General features: G+C 38.6%; 1 protein-coding gene across 1 annotated transcript in view; it reads right to left on the bottom strand.

Moving 5' to 3' along the window:
- Positions 1 to 21,719, bottom strand: part of Rbcn-3A (Rabconnectin-3A) — a 2,573,828-nt gene that overhangs the window by 608,804 nt on the left and 1,943,305 nt on the right. Inside the window, exon 34 of the mRNA XM_067779516.1 lies at positions 5,681 to 5,950. Coding sequence (XP_067635617.1) covers positions 5,681 to 5,950 — 270 coding nt within the window. The remainder of the gene's footprint in view (positions 1 to 5,680; positions 5,951 to 21,719) is intronic.

Raw genomic sequence — 21,719 nt, forward strand, 5'->3', positions numbered from 1 at the left:
ATCAGTTCCTTGCGACTCCATTACCTCTCGTAGCCGTGCTTTATGTTCGATCTTATTGCCGGTTGTATCAGTCCACGGTTCTCCAACTCCTTTTTCAGTTGCTGGATCCTTAATTCACTCAACTTTGCCATGTCCACGTTGTATTCCCAATCTTCACAATTTATTCAACAATTCCTCTTCTGACACCAATTGTAACGAATTTAGTGGAAATCCTCTAATTTGCAACCTTCTGCTAAGTTCGAATAACTAAACTGTTGAATAAGTAACTCCAATATTTACTTACTTACTTAATTGGCGCTTAACCGTCTAAACGGTTATGGCCGTCCAACAAGGCGCGCCAGTCGCTCCTTCACTCCGCCAACCGGCGCCAATTGGTCACACCAAGGGAGTTTAAATCGTTTTCCACCTGGTCCTTCCAACGGAGTGGGGACCGCCCTCTACCTCTGCTTCCATAGGCGGGTTCCGATAGAAACACTTTCTTGGGCGGAGCATCATCTTTCATTCGCATAACATGGCCTAGCCAGCGCAGCCGCTGCGTTTTAATTCGCTGGACTATGTTGATGTCTGCGTATAGCTCGTACAGTTCATCATTAAATCTTCTTCGGTACTCGCCATCGCCAACGCGTAGAGGTCCATAAATCTTTCGAAGAACTTTTCTCTCGAACACTCCCAAAGCTGCTTCATCTGCTGGTGTCATGGTCCATGCTTCTGCCCCATATAGCAGGACGGGTACGACAAGTCACTTGTAGAGTATGATTTTCGTTCGCCGAGAGAGGACTCTACTTTTCAATTGCCTACCTAGTCCAAAGTACCATTTATTGGCAAGATTGATTCTTCGCTGGATTTCAGTGCTGATGTTGTTGCTAGTGTTGATGCTGGTTCCCAAATAAACGAAGTCTTTTACTATTTCGAAATTATGGCTGCCAACAGTAGCGTGGTTGCCAAACGCATATGCGCTGACTCTTTCCTCGATGGCAGCAGGTACTTCGTTTTGTCATCATTCACCATCAAACCCATCTTTACCGCTTCTTTTTCCAGTTTGGAGTAAGCAGAGCTAACAGCGCGGCTGTTTAGGCCGATGATATCAATGTCATCAGCATATGCCAGTAATTGCACGCTTTTATAGTATATTGTTCCAGTGCGGTTAAGTTCTGCAGCTAGTATAATTTTCTTCAGCATCAAATTAAAGAAATCGCACGATAGGCGGTCACCCTGTCTGAAACCTCGTTTAGTTTCGAACGGCTCCGAGAGGTCCTTCCCAATTCTGACTGAGCTGATGGTGTTGCTCAACGTCATTTTGCACAGCCGTATAAGTTTTGCGGGGAAACCAAATTCAGACATAGCGGCATATAGGCAGCTCCTTTTCGTGCTGTCGAAGGCGTCTTTAAAGTCGACGAAGAGGTGATGTGTGTCGATTCTCTTTTCACGGGTTTTTTCCAAGATTTGGCGCATTGTGAAAATCTGGTCGATGGTAGATTTACCAGGTCTGAAGCCGCACTGATAAGGTCCAATCAGCCGATTCACGGTGGGCTTCAATCCTTCGCACAATACACTAGAAAGGACCTTATATGCGATATTGAGAAGGCTGATTCCACGATAGCAGTATCCCCCTTCTTGTGGACTGGGCAAAGAACACTTAGATTCCAACCGTCGGGCATGCACTCTTCCGCCCATATCATCATCGATTGCGGGATCGGGTTATTCATCTCTGCGCGCTGAATTGCTGCCTCCATTTAGGAAAACACAGAAGTGTTCTCTCCATAATCTAAACACTCTCTGGAAATCAGTTACAAGGTCGCCGTTTTCGTTCCTACAGGAGTTTGCCCCGGTCTTAAAACCTTCCGTCTGTCGCCGTATTTTTTGGCAAAATTTTCGGGCGTTATTACTGGTGGCTAGCAGCTCAAGCTCCTCGCACTCACGCCTTTCTGCTTCTGCTTTTTTCTTGCTGAAAAGGCGTCTCGCTTCCTTTTTCAACTCACGATAGCGTTCACACACTCCTCTTGTCGCGCTCGCTTTTAACGTAGCGCTGTAGGCAGCGTCTTTTCTTTCAGTTGCAACGCGAAATTCTTCATCGTACCAGCTGTTTTTTCGTGGTCGCCGGTAACAAATTTTTTCCTCGGCGGCAGTACGAAGTGCTTTGAAAATATGCTCCCACTGCTCCTGTATTCCTTCAGGATGAGTTGTGCTCTCAGAGAGCAGGTGTGAGAGTCGAGTTGCGAAATCATTGGCAGTCTGTTGTGATTGAAGCTTTTCGTCGTCTAGCTTCCCTTGTGTTTTTTGTTCCTTGGTTTTAGCCGCGTTGAGGCGGGTGCGAATTTTGGCTGCAACGAGATAATGGTCCGAGTCGATGTTAGGTTCTCGGATCGTGCGCACATCTAAAACACTGGAGGCGTGCCGTCCGTCTATCACAACTTGATCGATGTAATTGCGAGTATTTCGATCAGGAGACAGCCATGTAGCTTGATGTATCTTTTTATGCATGAACCTTGTGCTGGATATGACCATGTTTCGAGCACCGGCAAAGTCAATCAGCCTCAGTCCGTTAGGAGAAGTTTCATTGTGTAGGCTGAACTTTCCGACTGTAGAGCCGAAAACACCTTCTTTGCCCACCCTGGCGTCAAAGTCACCAAGCACGACTTTTATATCGTGACGGGGGCAGCGCTCGCATGTGCGTTCTAATTGTTCATAAAAAGTGTCTTTCACCTCATCGTCTGTCTCCTCTGTCGGCGCATGGGCGCAGATGAGTGATATATTAAACAATTTTGCTTTTATTCGGATAGCAGCGAGACGTTCGTCCACAGGTGTGAACGCCAGAACTTGGCGACAAAGTCTCTCTCCCACCACGAATCCGACGCCGAAACTGCGCTTATTCGTATGGCCACTCCACTATATGTCACAATTTTTGATCTTCTTTCTTCCTTTCTTCGTCCAACGCATTTCTTGGATGGCGGTGATGTCAGATTTTGCTTTGACGAGGACATCAACCAGCCGGGCATCTGCACCAACTCCAATATTTAACAATGCAAAATGGCCTTTATTCAAGTACTTTCAAAATAACACTTCTATTGCTCGAGAGATAGCATGCTTAATCGAAACTGACTCTCGCGCCTCTACTGTTGGTGCTTTTATACTCTGTGATTTCCTCGTGGCATCTTTTAGGCTCTTCCAGAATTTACTTAGTTACTGCCATATAATTATAACTACAGATGCACGTGTATAGCTTCTCATATGCGCGTGTATTTGTGAGCGACACTTCCACAATTACAATTGCATACTTTTGGGAGCACCTCAGATAAGATATTTGCATGTGTTTGTGCGTTGCTTCTCCGTTGCGTGTACGTACATATGTGTAGACATAATGATTGATTCGTTTATGTAGATACATAATGATTGATTTATGGATGTGCATACAAGTCACTCTTAGCATCGGCTTAGAGATGACAGTACCCCTTATTGTTGCTAATATTCGTAACAATATGTACATTTGTCAACCCAAATGTTACTAAGCTTTCAAAGTGCCGCTAAAACATTCCACACGATTAGGATTAAATCACATACAGTGTGTATGTACCTAAATAGTGAATAAAAAAGGAATACCAACAAAAAGGCAATTCTCAGAGCCCAATTACAAAACAAACAGCGGGGCTTTCATATGGCTGAGTGGTTAAAGGTATCTGCCTTTACACCAGTATGAAGTATGAATCTTGGAGATTCGAGTCCAATACTCAGCTCCCGAGAAGCTAGCTGATGAAGAAGTGAAATTTATAAAACTGTCCTAGTAACCATAGCCGTTTGTAAACTTTGCAATTTTTCTCTAATATCAATAACAAAAACCATCGTATAAAGCAATATCTCGCTAATTAAATACATTAAATTTAATCCCTGCATTGGAAGTAATATGTAGAGCTTAGGATTTCTTCTTGATTCGATCCATTTTTCCCAGCGGATTACAAACATAACCGTTTTTTATATACCAAGACTAATAGTTAAAATTTGACTTTTAGTATAAAATACACAAACAATAGTTCAAATGTGGCTTTTACATAGAAATCACACATAATTGTTAATAATTTATCTTTTTTTATAAAATTCTGATTTTATGTTTAAAAATTGATTTTTTATATAAACGTCAAAACTGGTTTTTGACCGTTTTATAATTGAAATTAACTAGGAAGCGAAAGATGGTAAAATTCAGCACCCACGAAACATGCTCTCAAGTAAAACAATAAACAAATTAGTGCCTATATGAATATCAAAAACGATTTTATGCCTCGTATTTAACCCAAGATTTTTAGGTTGCTCCCTATTTAGGATTGTCTTCGATTTTGTGTTCGCACCAGGGTTGTTTTGGGATAATTTCCACACTGTTTTGGGTGTCGTATTGGAGTAGTTTGGGGACTATTTCCAGATGAGTCTTATCTATATTGCTTCCTGTATCGATTCGGAACCAATTCACAACCATGTTAGGATCATTTCGGGGATAGTTTTGGATCAGTTCACTCCCATTTCGGAATAGATTCAATGCTAGCTGAGAATCAAAAAGAAACTTATAAGGATTATTTCGGACTATGGTGTGGAGGTAGTGTGCTCCGCCGACCTCGGAGTCGGCATAAAACATGTAGGTCCCGCCCCGCCAATTTGTAAGGAAAATTGAAAAGGACACGACGCAAATTGGTAGATAAGCTTGGCAGATCAACTCCTCTGAGGTAAATTTATTTTTGTTTTATAACGAAATAATTGTAAGACTAAATCAATTGCTTAGTGCTACTCAAAGAACTTTAAGTTAAGTTATTTTACCATTATTACCATTATATGCTAGAGCGTTTTGCAATTTCCAAACAAAAACTGAATTTAGGCGATTAGAGCATATAAGCTAAAACTCATAACATAATATATGTGATTAAAATAGGGACGTGAACTGATTTTGTAAACCGCTTTTTCCTTTAAATAACTTAACAATTTAGTGAACCGAAATCGTGAACATTTGTTTCGAACTTAAAACAAAGTACTTTTCGTAGCGGTTCAATGGCTTTTTTATAAAATTTTCGATAAATAAATTGAAAAATTCTTTTTATGTCTGTTTTTTTACATTTTAATAAGAAATTGGGTGGAATCAGACTATGTTCAAAAATTGATCATGAATAGATTCAAATCATTTGATAGTGCAAAGCGTTTGATGTGGCCTAAGTTTTCTTTGGCGTTCCTGCAACCCAGGTGTTTGCAGAGAAACCGTTTTTCACCTTATAGTTCTTTCGGACCTACGAGGAACTATGATTAGTATTTACTAGAAGATATTCTTGTCATTCATCTCAACTGATTATTGCGAATCAAAGATAAAAAAAGTCTGATTTGCAGTGTTCGTATCTATGTACATATTGCGCACAGTTCCTTTTTCTATTTCCCAACCTTTAAACCGAACCAAAAACCTGGTTTAAAGAGCCAAAAACCGGTTTGATAAACCAATCCGCTTCCAGTTGCAGAACCTAACCAATCAGATTTTTCATTTTAAAACATTATTTTTAATTTTCGGAAATTTTCAGTCCAGAGTGGGTCGGGGATTTACATATTGTATACAGCTTACCAGAAGCAAAGCCATAAGTCAAAGATAAAGGAAAGCAAGGTAAGAGCTGGATTTTTATTTATTTATTTTATGCGAATTATTTGTAAAAATATTACTTACGAAAAAAGGTCTATTATTTTGCGATGCAATAGCAGCTTGCCACAAACTAAGGTTTCCATCTCCGTCACCTATACCAAATTTATTGCCTTGTTCCGAAAATCTGCATCGTGTTACTTTTGCAAACGTACCTGATGGCCGAGGGTAGCATACCGCATGCTGATGACCCCATTCCCATACTTGAACCGAACCATCTTGCCCACCAGTGAGATAAAGAGGCAGCAGTGGATGAGCGTTCATCCTTTTAACATTTTCAACTTTATGACGCAATATCTAAAAACAAACAAAATTCATTATTAATGAGGTATAAATAATAACTAACATATATACAAAATCTTGTGTCACAGTGTTAGTGATTCATATATCGCACACTTAGATCAAAATAGCGATCTTCTCAAAAAATTGCAATGCTCAGGAAACAAAAACCTGACAGCAATTTTTAATTTTCCTTATTAGACGACTCTACAAAAAAATTCTGTTCTTTGTCCTAAAGGTTATTCCATGATTTTCTGTTTTATTATAAACAAAAACGAAAAGAAAATACCTTTATTCGGTATAAAGTTTGCTTTCGTAAAAGTTATAGTAACAATATTCATGGCGCTGGAGTGATAACTAAAAAACGTTCAGGTGTTTTGTACAAATCTAGAATACCCTAAAATGTCGTCGCGAAAGTGTTAATATTGTGACGAATATTAGTGACACTAAGTGATACTCACATCCCTAGTCTGATGCTAAGTAAATGAAGTCACAACAACAATAAAGCAGACAGTCACTTGTATCTACATAAACGAATCAATCATTATGTCTACACATATGTACGTACATGCACCGGAGATAAGCTATAAAATCGTGCATCTGTAGTTACAGCTGAGAAATTTGATAGCTGATGGCCAACTAGTAGATTCTGGAAATGGAAGCGCCTAGAAGATGCGAACGAGGAAATCAGAGAGTATAAAAGGCAGCAACAGTAGAGGCGCGCTAATCAGTTGGATTTAAGACGCTATCTAACTAGCAATAGCAGTATTATTTTGAAAATCAGTTTGAGTGTTATTGTGAAGTACTTTAATAAAGGTCAGTTTGCATTATTAAATATTGGAGCTATTCATTCAACAGTTTAGTGATTCGAACTTAGCAGAGTATTTACAGTAAATTCGTTACAATTGGTGTCAGAAGAGGAATTGTTGAATAAATTCTGGAGATTTCGAATACAACTTGGACATGGCAAAGTTAAGTGAATTGAAGATCCAGCAACTGAAGAAGGAGTTGGAGAGCCGTGGATTGAATACAACCGGCATTAAACTAGAACTTCAGGAACGACTACGACAGGCAATGGAATTAGAAGGAGTATGTCTTTAATCTTGATGGCGATGAGACAAAAAATTGGAGGAGAAAAATGAAACACCGCAGATAGTTACCAGCACAGACTTGAACATGATATTGGCTGCAATAACTGCTCAAACATCGACAGTGGCATCTCAGCTGGAATCGCAGGAGACACGTTTAACATCCAAGATGGAAGAACAGAAGACATATATGGCATCACAACTGGAAGAACAGAAGACATATATGACATCTCAGTTGGATGAGCAGTTGAAAGCACAGGAGGATCGCATACCCTCGCAGCTGGAGGCACAGGAAACAAAATTCTCATCGCAGCTGGTGGTTTTTAGTGAAGGACAAGATAAAGTGGATGCCGAGATGGATGCTTTGAAAGATAGGATTCAGGAGTTACAATTGAACCGTCCAATCACTGAAGGTAAAATCCCCAACGTTTGATGGTTCTGTTCCTTTCCAGGTATTTAAGCTCCAATTTGAGAAGACGTCAGCAGCGTACAACTGGAATGCCGAAGATAAAGTTGCTGCATTGTTCGTGCCTTTAAAAGGACCATCTGCAGAGATGTTACAGACCATGCCAGAGTACGAACGTAACAGTTATGAAGCATTGATGGCCGTTGTAGTACGACGGTACGGAAGCGAACATAAGAAACAGATCTACCAAATAGAATTGCAAAACCGGTACGAAAAAGCTAACGAGACTTTGCACGAGTTTGCCTCGGATGTTGAAAGATTGACTCATTTAGCAAATGCGGACGCACCCGTGGAATACACCGAAAGGGTAAAAATCCAGAGTTTTATAAATGGGATACGGGACGTGGAAATGAAGCGAGCTATATACGCAAACCCAAAGCTGATATTTGCAGAAACGGTATCACATGCATAGACTCAGGTAACTGCCTCCCTATTGAGTAAACCAGCATATAAGGCTCATCGTGTGGAAGTACAAAGATCAGAGTGGGTAGACACAATTTTGGAAGCATTGAAGGGTACGCAGCAGAAGAATAATGATGCTGTCAAATGCTTTATGTGTGGAAAGCCAGGACACATTGCGCGTTATTGCAACACCAACCCTAACGGTTCCAACAATGTGGGTGGTCGTAAACGCAGAGCTGAAGGAGATGAGCAGATCCCCAAGTCCACTCAATCGTTAAACTAAAGCGAGTCAGCCGCAAGGGGCGACAGCTAGCTCCCTCAAGTGAACGCCCCACAATCTCTATCTCACAAATTGGAAGAAGGTCAAACAATCTTACTGTCGGAGGACATGTGGATGGAAAGGAACGTTTACTGACATTAGATACGGGTGGATCTCATTCCATCATTCGAGCGGATTAAGTCAACAAGGAAATAAGACCTTTGCATCGAGCAAGATTACGTACAGCCACTGGAGAAGACACCACGGCTCTAGGTGAAGTAGCATGTGCATTCACAATTGGGAACGTCACGGTAGTACAAAATTTTATAGTGGCAGAGATTGTTGATGAAATCATAATTGAAGTGGACTTCTTAATCGACCAAGGCATCAAGATCGATATGCAAAGCAAGACGATGCAGCAGTAAACGAGTGCTGGTGGAAGAAAGTCAGCAAATACCACCAAAATCAGAAGCACGGCCAAGGTTGATGGAGATTGTGGGACAAACAAATTGTGGGTTGTCGAAGCAGCAAACAAATCAGCACCGAACACACTTGTAGGAAAAACCCTGGGTATGACAAAACAAGATGGAAGTATTCCGGTAAGAGTACTCAATGAGTTCAAGTCACCACTCAAAATGACCAAAGGGGCTATTTTGGGAAGATGCCAAGAGGCTGAAGTAGTTATTAACTATGAACAGCTCCACGAACACGTTTCATCTAGTAATACTGATCTTTCAAATGACATCACGGCATGGACGGAGGGGCTAGAGGAAGATTATAAGAGTAAGGCAAAGCAACTGCTCCTAAAATACGCAAACATATTTGACCAGGAGGGTTCCAAACCAGGCCGCACCAATGATGTTAAACATCAAATTGACACTGGAGACGCAAGGCCGATACGTCAAGCTCCTACTAGTATTCCACTGGCAAAACGGGAAGTTGTGAGTCAAATCGTACAAGAAAAGAGCGACAGCGGCGTCATCGACCATCAGCTAGTCCATGGAGCTCACCTGTGCTACTTGTGAAGAAGAAGGATGGGAAAATGAGGTTTTGCGTGGACTACCGCAAGTTGAACGACGTCACGAAAAAGGATAGCTACCCATTGCCAAGAATTGACGACACTCTGGACTCGCTCTCTGATACGAAATGATTTTCCACACTGGACTTGAAAAGTGGATACTGGCAAGTGGAAGTGAAGGAGGAAGACAAAGAAAAAACAGTCTTCAGCGTCGGAGATGGGCTTTGTCAATTTACGGTAATGCCTTTTGGACTTTTAAATGCACCAACTACTTTTGAGAGACTCATGGATCAGGTATTGAAAGGACTGCATTGGAAAACGTGCTTGGTATACCTGGACGACATCATCGTATTGGGCAAGAACTTCGACGAACATCTTAAAAACTGTTTAAAAAGGAAGTAAATTATTTGGATAACAAGGTAATGACAGAAGGTATCCGCACAGCAAATGAAAAGATAGAAGCAGTAAAGGATTGGCCAAGACCACAGAACATGCATGAATTAAGAAGTTTCCTTGGGTTGTGCACATATTACCGGCGAAACCAAACTTTTCCAGCGTAGCTCATAGCCTCCATGAGCTTACAAGAAAAAATAAAGCTTTTGAATGCAAGGAGGAGCAAGAAGTGGCTTTCCAAACATTGAAAGAGCGTTTGTGCACTGCCCCAATGTTGGCATAACCGATTCCAGGAGCAACCTTTATTCTAGATACAGATGCGAGTGGATATGCTATAGGAGGCGTTTTATCACAACTCGTCGATGGACAGGAGAAGGTAGTTGCATACTACAGCCGTTCGATTGCAAAACCAGAGAGGAACTATTGCGTTACACGAAGAGAGCTGTTGGCATTGGTAGAGTGCATTAAACATTTTCACAAATACCTCTACGGCCAGCTATTCCGCGTCAGGACAGATCGCAGCGTTGAAATGGCTTCTGCAGTTCCGTAATCCAGAAGGACAATTGGAACGGTGGATCGAGCTATGACTTTTCCATTGAGCATCGAAAAGGTAGTACCCATGGAAATGCTGATGCAATGTCACGAAGACCATGTAGCTTGGAATGCAAGCACTGTTCAAAGGCCGAGGCTCAAGAAGACATTATAGATGTTCGGCTAATGACTATAACGTGTACAGATGAATGGTACAAGGAACAACTAAGGAAGTGTCAGCTAGAAGATACAGATCTGTCACATGTTACGCAAGGGCTCGAACGAAACGAAAGACCAAACAGAGAGGAGATTTCAGAAGAGAGTCCCATTGAGAAGTCATATTGGGTACAGTGGAACAGTTTAGAATTGATATCTGGTTGCTTGCATCGAGTATGGGAGAGTGAGGATGCTCAATGCAAGAAGAAACTGATAGCCGTTCCCAGGAAAATGATTCCTGACGTGCTCAACGAGCTGAATAATGGTCCAAGCGGAGGTCATCTTGGAATCACAAAAACGATCGAGCAAATTAAGCAGAGATTCCATTGGGTTGGTTGCCGTCAATCGGTCACCGAGTGGATTTCCAACTACGAGGTTTGCAGCAGAGCCAAAGGGCCCAAAACACGAAGTCATGGCCAGATGAAGCAGTATATTTCAGGTGCACCATTTGAAAGGATCGCCATGAATGTCGCAGGTCCATTTCCTACTAGCAACCCCGGAAACAAGTACGTACTGGTGGTTATGGATTATTTCAGTAAATGGCCAGAGGTATACTCAATCCCAAATCAAGAAGCGAAACAGTAGCAGAAGTGGTTACAAACGATTGGGTTGGAAGGTATGGTGTACCAATGGAGTTACATTCTGACCAACGTAGGAATTTCGAATCAGCGTTGTTTCAAGAAATGTGTAAGAAATTGGGCATTCGAAAAACACGGACAACTGCATTGCATCCTCAGTCCGATGGTATTGTGGAACGATTCAATAGAAACTTGGAGGAGCCTTTAGGGAAAGTAGTCGACAAGTACTATAAGGAGTGGGATACATACATATCATTATCCTTGATAGCTTACCGATCGGCAGTGCATGAGACAAGGGGCCAAACTCCCGCAAAGGTAATTTTTGGCAATGACCTTCGACTGCCAGCTGATTTGATGTTTGGGATAGATGCCGATGCAGAGAGAAATACCAAGAAATCCACTGGTGACTTGGAAGAAGAGATGAGAGAAATACACGATCTTGTAAGTCAACGAACGAAGATTGTGAGTGACTAGATGAAAGCCAGATTCGATAAAGCAATTAATTAATTGGTGCTGTTATACAACCCATAGCGGGAAAAAGTTTATCCCCGAAATTGCAGTGTAATTGGGAAGCCCCATACAAATTTATGTAGGAGAGACATACGGTAGGACTACACGAAGTGGACACACCTACTGACTACCTTTATATGCAACCCTACTTGCTTGACTCACAGCCACCCAACCGAACGAACTGGACGAAGCGTCTGATCGACATAAAACGAACAAAACCGTTTTAAGTTTAGTTTAAGTTTGAAGCTCAAAGATAAAGGATTCTTGATTCCGTAATTAATTAATAAAAATCCATTTAAATGAAGTCGCATAATTAATTCCTTTAATTTTAACATTTTAACACACTATTTTGAATTTAAAGTTTAAATAAAGTGTAACTAAACATTTGTTTGTGAAATCATACATATCTACATGTTTTATTTCTACATTTGGGGACTCAACCAAAATATGATATTGAGCAATTCAAAGGTGTTCATAAACGTTTTATGTGAAAGTGGTTATTTTCTTAGTATTTTCATTTAAATGAATACCGAAATCGTAAAATGTTAGTACATATGTGCAAAATTAATGCGAATTCAAAAATTTGGTTAACATTCATATCGATACAATTCGGGGAATTTTCTCGAAGCTAAAATTATTGAAACGCAGTTTATATTTGTATTTCTTCGTGAAAACGAACATGAACAGTGTGAGAAAGAGTATGAGGTAGAGACATAGACGTTTACACAGTATAAGCCCCACAGCTTTATATTGTATATAAAGGAGATAGCATCAATTATTAAGTTGAATCAGTACGAGAATGCCGCACTGCATTGTACTCAGACAGTAGTAGTCGGAACAGAATTGCAAGTGAGCAATTGAGGTTGTAAATGTGTAATATCATTACGGCAGAAGCAGCTGTAATAAAGTGTTTGTAGCTTTAAGGTGAAGTAATTGATTATGGTAGTAAAAGCCGCACAGCAAGCTACATAATTCGAATATACAGCAGAACGTTTAAATTGAATAGTGATTTGTGCGTATGTGTGCACTTTAAGCATTTAAATAACAGTTACAGGGGTTTTCAGAAACAATTATCAGTATATGTATGTATGTACGTACGTACACTCGAACAGTTGACGAGTAAAAGTCGATATACTTCGTATGTTAAAGCACGAGCCATCGATTCTGATCGTACATCTATGTGAATGTGTTAAAGCTGAACAAACAATATGAATGTTAATTCTAGAAAGTAAACTTTATTGAAAGAAAGAAAATATAATAAATCTGTGTATTCTATATACTGCAAGTGCGAAGAAGAAAGACATATTCATTTTTACTTAGTACAAATAAAATAAAAAATTAAAAACAACAACTGTACCGCTGAGTAAGAAGGAGATCAAAGCAGTCATCAGTGCGAGACAACAGCTGTTCAATCATCAAGAGGAGTCAAACTATGAAGATATAAGCAGCAGCGAGAGGTGAGTATTAATATTAAACTGTGAGATAAAACAGAGTCAATAGCGTACAACAAATCTTATAAGAATTTGAAAAAGAGCTGAAAGAAAAATAGTATAAATATAGGTTTGTTGATCTAATTAGAAATAAAAACAAAAAGGAGAAAACGAATATTGTCAGGTTAAATTCGAGTTAATAAGTTTGAAATAACAATTGAATAATCAAAAGTAAGAGCGAAGTAGCCACTTGTTGTATGTTCTTTTGCATGTGAGAACGAAATTATTTAATCATATGTTTGTAACGATCATGAAAAAATTTTCACTGCATACAGTTGTAAATGAATAATTGTTTTTTATTTTTTATAGCTTTCTTGCCAGACATCTTTAGAGACTCATTATTTTAAAATTCACGTTTTTTTCCGAGTTACAAATTTTCTTTAAAGCTGAATACAAGCTGGTAGCAACGGAATATTTTCATTTAAGTATTTACATATTGTCACGGATATTAGCATCACTAAGATATACCATCACTAAGGCGATGCTAAGGCCATGCCAAGCAGTATTTACGTCAATAATCAAATCATGTATACACATATATAAGGCAGCCGAAAGAGATGTCACACACAGATGCATTTACTTATACGCCTATGTGTACCCGAGAGACTGTAAACTACAAACATTCACATCAATAATTCAATCATTATGTATCTACATAAACGAATAAATAATTGCGTCTACACATATGTACGTATACGAGCAGCGGAGCGGCAATGCACAAACACATGCATATATCTTATCTGAGTTGTCACAAGAGAGGGCAATAATTTGTGCACGTAGTTGTGGCTGGCGATTTTGTAGCCGAAACTAACTAGTAAGTTCTGGAAATAGAAGAGCCTAGATGTATGCAGCGTAAACTATAAAAGTGGCGCAAGCGAGTAAGAATTCAGTTTGAGTTGAGCTATCAATCAGTTTGATTAAGCACGCGATCTGGCGGCCAATAGTAGAGTTTCATTTGAGTTATCAATCAGTTTGGTTATTAAGCCAGCGAGTAGCAAAGTATAAGTGTTATTGTGAAATACTTTAATAAAGGCCATTTTTCCATTATTCAATATTGGAGTTATTTATTCAACAGTTTAGTGATTCGAACTCAACAGAAGATTGCAAATAAGAGGATTTGCAAGTAAATTCGTTACAATATATATTCAAACATAGTGTTTCCAATTTGAATTGCATATTTAAGAGTAATAAGTACATACATAGCTAGGTAAATCATGGACGCCCAGACTATTTTGAGTATGACGGTTGCGAAGTTGAAAGAAAATTTGCAACAAGCAGGTCTAAGTGTACAAGGACCAAAAAGTGAGCTTAGGGACCGACTACTTAGACATCACAATCACGTACAAAGTGAAGACGAAGCATCGGATGATGAATCGACTTACGAGGTGGCTCCAAATCCTGTACCACAGACCGTGGTGATGAGACCTGCTTTTACATTAAAAGATATACAGGATAGTTTGCCGTCGTTCACGGGAACTGACACGTTAGACATTCATGATTGGATAAGAGAGTTTGAGAGTGTGGCAACAGTATGTATATGCTAAACAGCTTTTGAAAGGAGCTGCTAAACTATTTTTGAGAAGTCAGGCTGGTATTAGAGCTTGGGGTACACTAAAAGTAGCACCAATAGACGAGTTTTGTAAAAAAATTTCGTTACTAGACATTAACAATATGCTATAAAATAGGCGTGAAAAGAGCAACGAATTTTTTAAAGAGTATTTATATACACTCATGGAAATTGCAAAGCCAGTTAATATGGACGAGGTTAGTATAATAGGATATTTTGTGGAAGGGATTCCCGATTCTAGACCAAATAAAACAATTTTGTATCAGGCAAAAACAATAAAAGATCTAAAGGAAAATTTAAAAGTTTATGAAAAAGTGTATAGTTCGCGTCAGTCGCTAAACAGGTCGCAATTTTTCAAAGCACTTCAAAGGGTTCAGTTTCACAAGGTAGTGAATATACTAGCAAATGTTTTAAATGTTCATCAGCAACACATCTGGCAAAGGATTTTACCAATAAAGATAAACAATACAAGTGTTTCAAATGTGGTGTAGAAGGGCATCGAAGTTTTGAGTGTAAGACTGAAATGAACAAGCAAATAAAAAAAGAGAAAGGTGCAGTTAGCACCATGCTTAACGCACCTTGGAGACAAACCAGTGGTTTAATTTTTAAGCAGATTAAGGTTGATGGAATCTTAGTCGACGCAATGGTTGACACAGGATCAGATTTGAGTTTACTGAGGTATGACATTTTCAAAAAAATAAAGTATCCACACTTAAGCAGTGACAAACGACGATTGATAGGTATAAAGAAAGCGAACTTACTACAATAGGTAGCATAGCACGTGAAATTTGCGTGGATAATCTTACAATAGGTGTAACTTTTCATGTTACCAGAAGTAACGATTTGCGTTATGAAGCCGTGCTAGGAAATGATATCCTTAAAAAATCAGATATCACATTTACAGAGGGCATAGCTAATTTTAAAGCTAAAGTTTTGAAAAATAGTCAACTAAATGATGCCATGATAGAGAGCACGCACCAGATAGCTAGGGTGAATGATGAAGACAATTCCTTGTTTAGTGAATTTTCTGCACTTTGCTTACAAAATGATTTGTATGATTGTGAAAATGTTCCGGACTTGAATATTTCGCATTTATCTGTAGAAAAATCCGCGATCATCACAGATTAATTCTCCTAAACAGAAATTTCAATCCCCGGTACAAATGAAAATAATTGTATCTGATGATACACCGGTTTACCAAACTCCGCGCAGAGTTTCGTATGCTGATAAGCGTATCATAGAAGATCAAGTCAGTACATGGCTGAAAGAGGACATAATTCAGCAAAGCAGTTCCGAGTTTGCATCGCCTGTGGTACTTGTATCAAAAAAAGATGGTACAAAACGTTTGTGCTGTGATTTTAGAAAATTAAGCGAAAAGATAACGCGTGACAATTTCCCAATGCCTCTCATCGATGATGTCTTAGAAAGACTTCAAGGGGCTAAGATCTTCTCAACGTTAGATTTGGCAAACGGATTTTTTCATGTACCGGCTGAACCAAGTTCAAAACAATACACATCCTTTGTTACTCATAGTGGGCAGTATGAATTTAACTATGTACCATTTGGGATCTGCAACTCTCCCGCCGTCTTTTGTCGGTACATTTCAGCTATTTTCCGCGAGTTAGTTCAAGTTGGGGTTATCGTAATTTACATGGATGATATCATTATTCCAGCACAAAACGAAGATGAGGCAATAGAGAAGCTAAGAACTGTTTTAAAGAAAGCGGACAGTTTTGGTTTAAAGATCAAGTGGAAAAAGTGCCAATTTTTAATGAGAAAAATACATTTCTTAGGGTATATTATTTAAGAGGGAAGTATCAAGCCATCAGACCATAAAGTAAAGGCCGTTCAGTCATTTACACTTCCACGAGATAAAAAGTCGCTCCAAAGATTTTTAGGTCTTACTTCGTATTTCAGAAGGTTTATAGAAGGATATGCCTTAATTGCAAAGCCGTTAAGCGATTTGCTGAGAAAGGATACCGATTTCATATTCAATGAAGAGCAGGTTTTAGCATTTCAGCAGCTTAAATTAGCGCTCGTCAAGGCTCCAGTTTTGAAGTTGTATGATCCTAAAGCTGAAACTGAAATACATACAGATGCAAGCATGCATGGATATGGGGCTGTTCTTCTGCAAAAAGATGTGGAAGACCAACTTTTTCACCCCATCCAATACATGAGTCGGAAAACTAGACCCGAAGAGCAAAAGTATCACTCGTACGAGCTCGAGGTTCTGGCAATTATAGAAGCATTAAGAAAGTGGAGAATCTACGTAATTGGGAAGAAAATCCGAATTGTAAGTGACTGTAATGCGTTTGCATTAACAATGCAAAAAAAGAAGTGCCATTGAGAGTAGCTCGGTGGGCTATGTATCTTCAGGATTTCGATTATATCATTGAACACAGACCAGGAACAAAAAGGAAACACGTGGATGCTCTTAGTCGAATGACATCCCTTTTGTTAGAAGATTCTTTAAGTTTTCGGTTGAACCAAGCCCAAAAAAAACGATGAATGGGTTAAGGCAGTATCTAGGGTTTTGGAAAATAGCACGTACCAAGATTTTTACATGAAAAATGGTATATTATACAAGGATCCGATAAAAGAATTAATAGTGGTACCACAAGGCATGGAAGACGAAATAATTCGTATGGCACACGGTCAAGGCCATTGGTCCACAAAAAAGACTGAGGATTATTTGGAAAAGTCCTATTATATACCACAAGTAGGTCCTAAAGTAACGAAAATTATAAAAAACTGTATTGAATGCATTATTGAGGAATCGAAGGCAGGAAAGAAAGAGGGTTTACTATCCCCAATAAATAAGGATGATAAACCACTTGCAACATATCATGTAGACCACTTAGGTCCAATGGAAATCACTCACAAAAAGTATAACCATTTGCTGGTAGTGGTGGATGCTTTCAGCAAATTTGTCTGGTTGTACCCAACAAAGGGCACAGACAGCGCTTCCGTTATAGAGAGATTGGAAAAAAAATCATCGATATTTCGTAACCCTAAAAGAATTATAACGGACAGGGGCACAGCTTTTACAGCCAAAAGTTTCACAGACTATTGCGGTAAAGAGGGTATTCAACATCTACTTATTGCAACTGGCGTGCCGCGTGGAAACGGGCAAGTTGAACGAATAAATCGTATTATCATACCTCTACTCACAAAATTGGGTCACAATAATCCAGCAAACTGGTACAAGCAAGTTGATAAAGTACAACGGCTTTTAAATAACTCAGCTCCAAGGAGTACGAACTTTTCACCTTTCAGAATTTTAACAGGGTTAAATATGCGCACATCGGATGACATTGAACTTCGAGGGTTGTTGGAAGAGTCAATAGTTAAAGAGTTAGACGAAGAGCGAGAAAACGTAAGACAGAAAGCCGTAGACAACATTTCGAAGATTCAGGAGGAAAATAGAAAAACATTTAACACCAAACGCAAACCTGAAATAGAATACAAAGTAGGGGAGCTAGTAGCGATAGAAAGAACACAGTACGGTCCAGGTCTTAAATTTAAAGCGAAATTTTTAGGACCATACTCAGTAAAAGAACGACTTCCGCATGGACGATATTCGGTCGAAAAAGTAGGTGACCATGAAGGACTCAACAAAACGCTAACAGTCGCCGAATATATGAAAGCTTGGAACCCATCGTTCGGGTCGAACGCCATATTAGGACGGCCGAATGTAGGAGGGACATACGGTAGGACTACACGAAGTGGACACACCTACTGACTACCTTTATATGCAACCCTACTTGCTTGACTCACAGCCACCCAACCGAACGAACTGGACGAAGCGTCTGATCGACATAAAACGAACAAAACCGTTTTAAGTTTAGTTTAAGTTTGAAGCTCAAAGATAAAGGATTCTTGATTCCGTAATTAATTAATAAAAATCCATTTAAATGAAGTCACATAATTAATTCCTTTAATTTTAACATTTTAACACACTATTTTGAATTTAACGTTTAAATAAAGTGTAAATAAACATTTGTTTGTGAAATCATACATATGTACATGTTTTATTTCTACATTTATAAAACGGATCAATGATGTAGTTTACCGCATACAAACCATTGGCAAACCACGAACTAAAATGAAAGTGGTTCATTTGGGAGGCTGGCAGCGTGTAGATCGGAAAATTTGTCTGATCGGGACGATCACACTTAGATGGAGGGCAGTGTGACGAGTATTACCATCTCTAAGAGTTTACGTAAAGTGTTTAAGTAAATAATCACGCAACAACAGAAAAAAAAAAACATTGAAGCGAGCCACATATGTACATGTACATAAACGCATTAATCATCATCTACACACATACACACAAGCAGCAGAGAGATACTCACAAACGCATGCCATCATCAGCTACTACTTCGCTCACACATATACACGCATATGGTTACACATTACAAATAACGCGCGTATGGCTGTTGAACAGGTAGAGGATTCTAGAAGAAGAAACGTCTAGACATTTGGGCAGAGAGTATAAAATCAGCAGAAGCTGAGTAGTCCGTATTCAGTTTGATTTAAGCACGTTATTGGTTGTAAAGATAAGTGCTATTGTGAAGTATTTTCAAAGTAGTCTAATAAAGACCATTTTTGCGTTATTGAATGATGGAGTTTTTTATTCAACAGTTTAGTGATTCGAGCGTTAGCAGGGGATTTAGAATAAGCGGAATTTCCCTAAATTCGTTACAATACGATTGGTACAAAACTATTTTTCGCTAAGATTTAACTTATTATTTTTGCCTCCGACCCTTTTTAAAGTCATTTATATAAAAGTGGGCGTGGCCCTTAGCCAATCTTATCCATTTTTACTAGAAAATTTCCTGCTATAAAGAAAATAAGTGTAACAAATTTTGTTACGATATGTAAATTTTCTGCGAGTTATGGCTCCCGAAACATTGGAAATTGCTTAGACAAGAAAGAGCGGGGCCACACCCATTTTCAAAAATTTTAGTGTTTTCCAATTTAATGTTAAAATTCAATTTAGAAAGTAAAATTCTATTGGTACAAAGTTCTTTTTCGCTAAGATATAGATTATAGATTTTATATAAAAGTGGAGGCAACCTCTCTGCCGAATTTTGTTGCGATAGGTTTAACGATTTTTTCATTTATGATTAATAATATTTGTAAAATTTATTTTATCACAAGTGAGCCGTGCCACGCCCATTTTTAAACATTTTTTCAAATTTTTATCAAGAGTCTCAATATCAGTCCACATTTCAAATTTCAACATTTTAGGTGTATTATTTACTAAATAATAAGGTTTTTTAATTTATTTAATAATTTGCGAAAAATTTAAACAAAAGCTGTCGCCTTGTCCGTCCTGATGTCACGTTGTTTAAATTTTTCCCAAATTATTAAATAAATTATAAAATTAAAAAAATTGCTTCAAATAAATGTTTTCATACATTTAAAAAAAGCAATATGGGCAATCCCCGATTATTAAAATCATACAAATAAGGTTTTTTGTTTTCCAAAATGTTATATATATAAACAGTTGGCGTGGTTATCATCCGATTTCGCTCATTTTCAATACCAATCTATTCTGGGTCGTGTACCAAATTTGGTGAAGATATCTCAATATTTACTCAAGTTATCGTGTTTTCGGACAGACGGACGGACGGATGGACATGGCTCAATCAAATTTTTTTTTCGATACTGATGAGTTTGATATATGGAAATCTATATATATCTCGATTCCTGTGCTACCAACCGTTATCCAATCAAAGTTATAATACCCTGTGTACAAGTGCAGCTGGGTATAAAAGGTGCAGGGTCTATATTTGCGCTAAAACTGTCTTTAAAAAAAAATTCGTTTGGTACTTCTTGAGATTAGCCGTTCCAACCATTGCCCATGTAAGCATTTTTATATAATTAGTATAGATAGTATAGATGTGCTTGTTAAAAGCGGCATCGATACAAATTCTTCAAAAAGAGCAAACTTTAAACTTGGAACTTCTCCTATGCTTTACGATAAGCTCTAACATTTGGCCAGCCAATGTAAGAGTGCCGCCGTTTAAATTTTAAAAACCGGGGAGACGTAGCACTTACAACATAAGTGTAATGGTACCGCAAAACCTCAACGTGTCAAGTAGCTCAATGTACTCTTTATACTATCAGAACGTTGGTGGCATGCGCACCAAAGGGGGCCTAACTCGTCGTGATACATCAATGCATGAATATGATTCAAGGCTATTACTGACACTAGGCTGAACTGTGGCATATCTTCAAGCGAATACTTTGATTATCATTATAATGTCTACCGAAAGGATAGTGATGTTAAAGCTACTGGACATGAAAAGGGTGGTGGTGCTTTACTGGCTGTAAGAGCTAATTTGTGCAGTAACGTAATCAGTCTGGATTTATCCGATGGGTTGTCAGATAAAATCTGTGTTAGAGTTAAGTTTTCTAGCAACCAATCATTAACACGTTTAGTTTCTTATATTCTTGCTGGTAGTGATATAGAAATGTATGTAAAACATTTAGAAAATGTGATTGTAACCTCTAATTCTCTAAAAATCTGGTGATGAAATTTGTTTCTTACGCGACTTTAATCTACCCAATATTTCTTCGGAGAATCATAATAAAACCTTAATTCCGCATAATCTTAGCTCTAGCGTTGAAATCTATGTCGTAAGCCGTAAGCATTTTGCTCTCTCATGGCTTCCTGCAACGTAACGGAGTTCAAAATGAAAATAATAGAATCCTAAATCTAATATTTGTTACTAATGTCAATTACAGATGGCAACCCTGCTATTGCCTAAAACAATATCGAGAGAGACTAACGAATGAATGCACAAAGGAGTCGAATTGTGGAACTGTAGCCAGCGGCCGTGAAATCGAAGTTTTGTTTTTTTCATTAAAAATTTCGGTGTAAATTACAGCGATATTTCTTAAAATCATTTTATTAAATAATTGATATTAAATTCTTAAATACGTGTATGATTTATTCGGATACTCGACAAAGTCAGAGTGGAATAAGAATATCCACAGCGAACGACGCAAAGTAAATTTCAACATAAACACATTTAAGGGAAGCAGCAAGGCAAGGCTGCTACAGCGACGACATTGTATTTTTTTTTTTTTTTTTTTTTTTTTTGCAACGACAAACGGCAGCAAGCAGGAGTGTTATTTGACCAGTTCAAATAATAACGACGTTGAAAAGAAAAGCAAAACCAAAAACAAAATTGTATGATGACACCAAGCAAAGAGCGTTAAGGCTACGCATGTATGTAAGGCAGTGGCCGTCAGCTA

The sequence above is a fragment of the Eurosta solidaginis genome, chromosome 4, assembly GCF_040869045.1.
Source record: "Eurosta solidaginis isolate ZX-2024a chromosome 4, ASM4086904v1, whole genome shotgun sequence".
NCBI classification, from domain to species: Eukaryota; Metazoa; Arthropoda; class Insecta; order Diptera; family Tephritidae; genus Eurosta; species Eurosta solidaginis.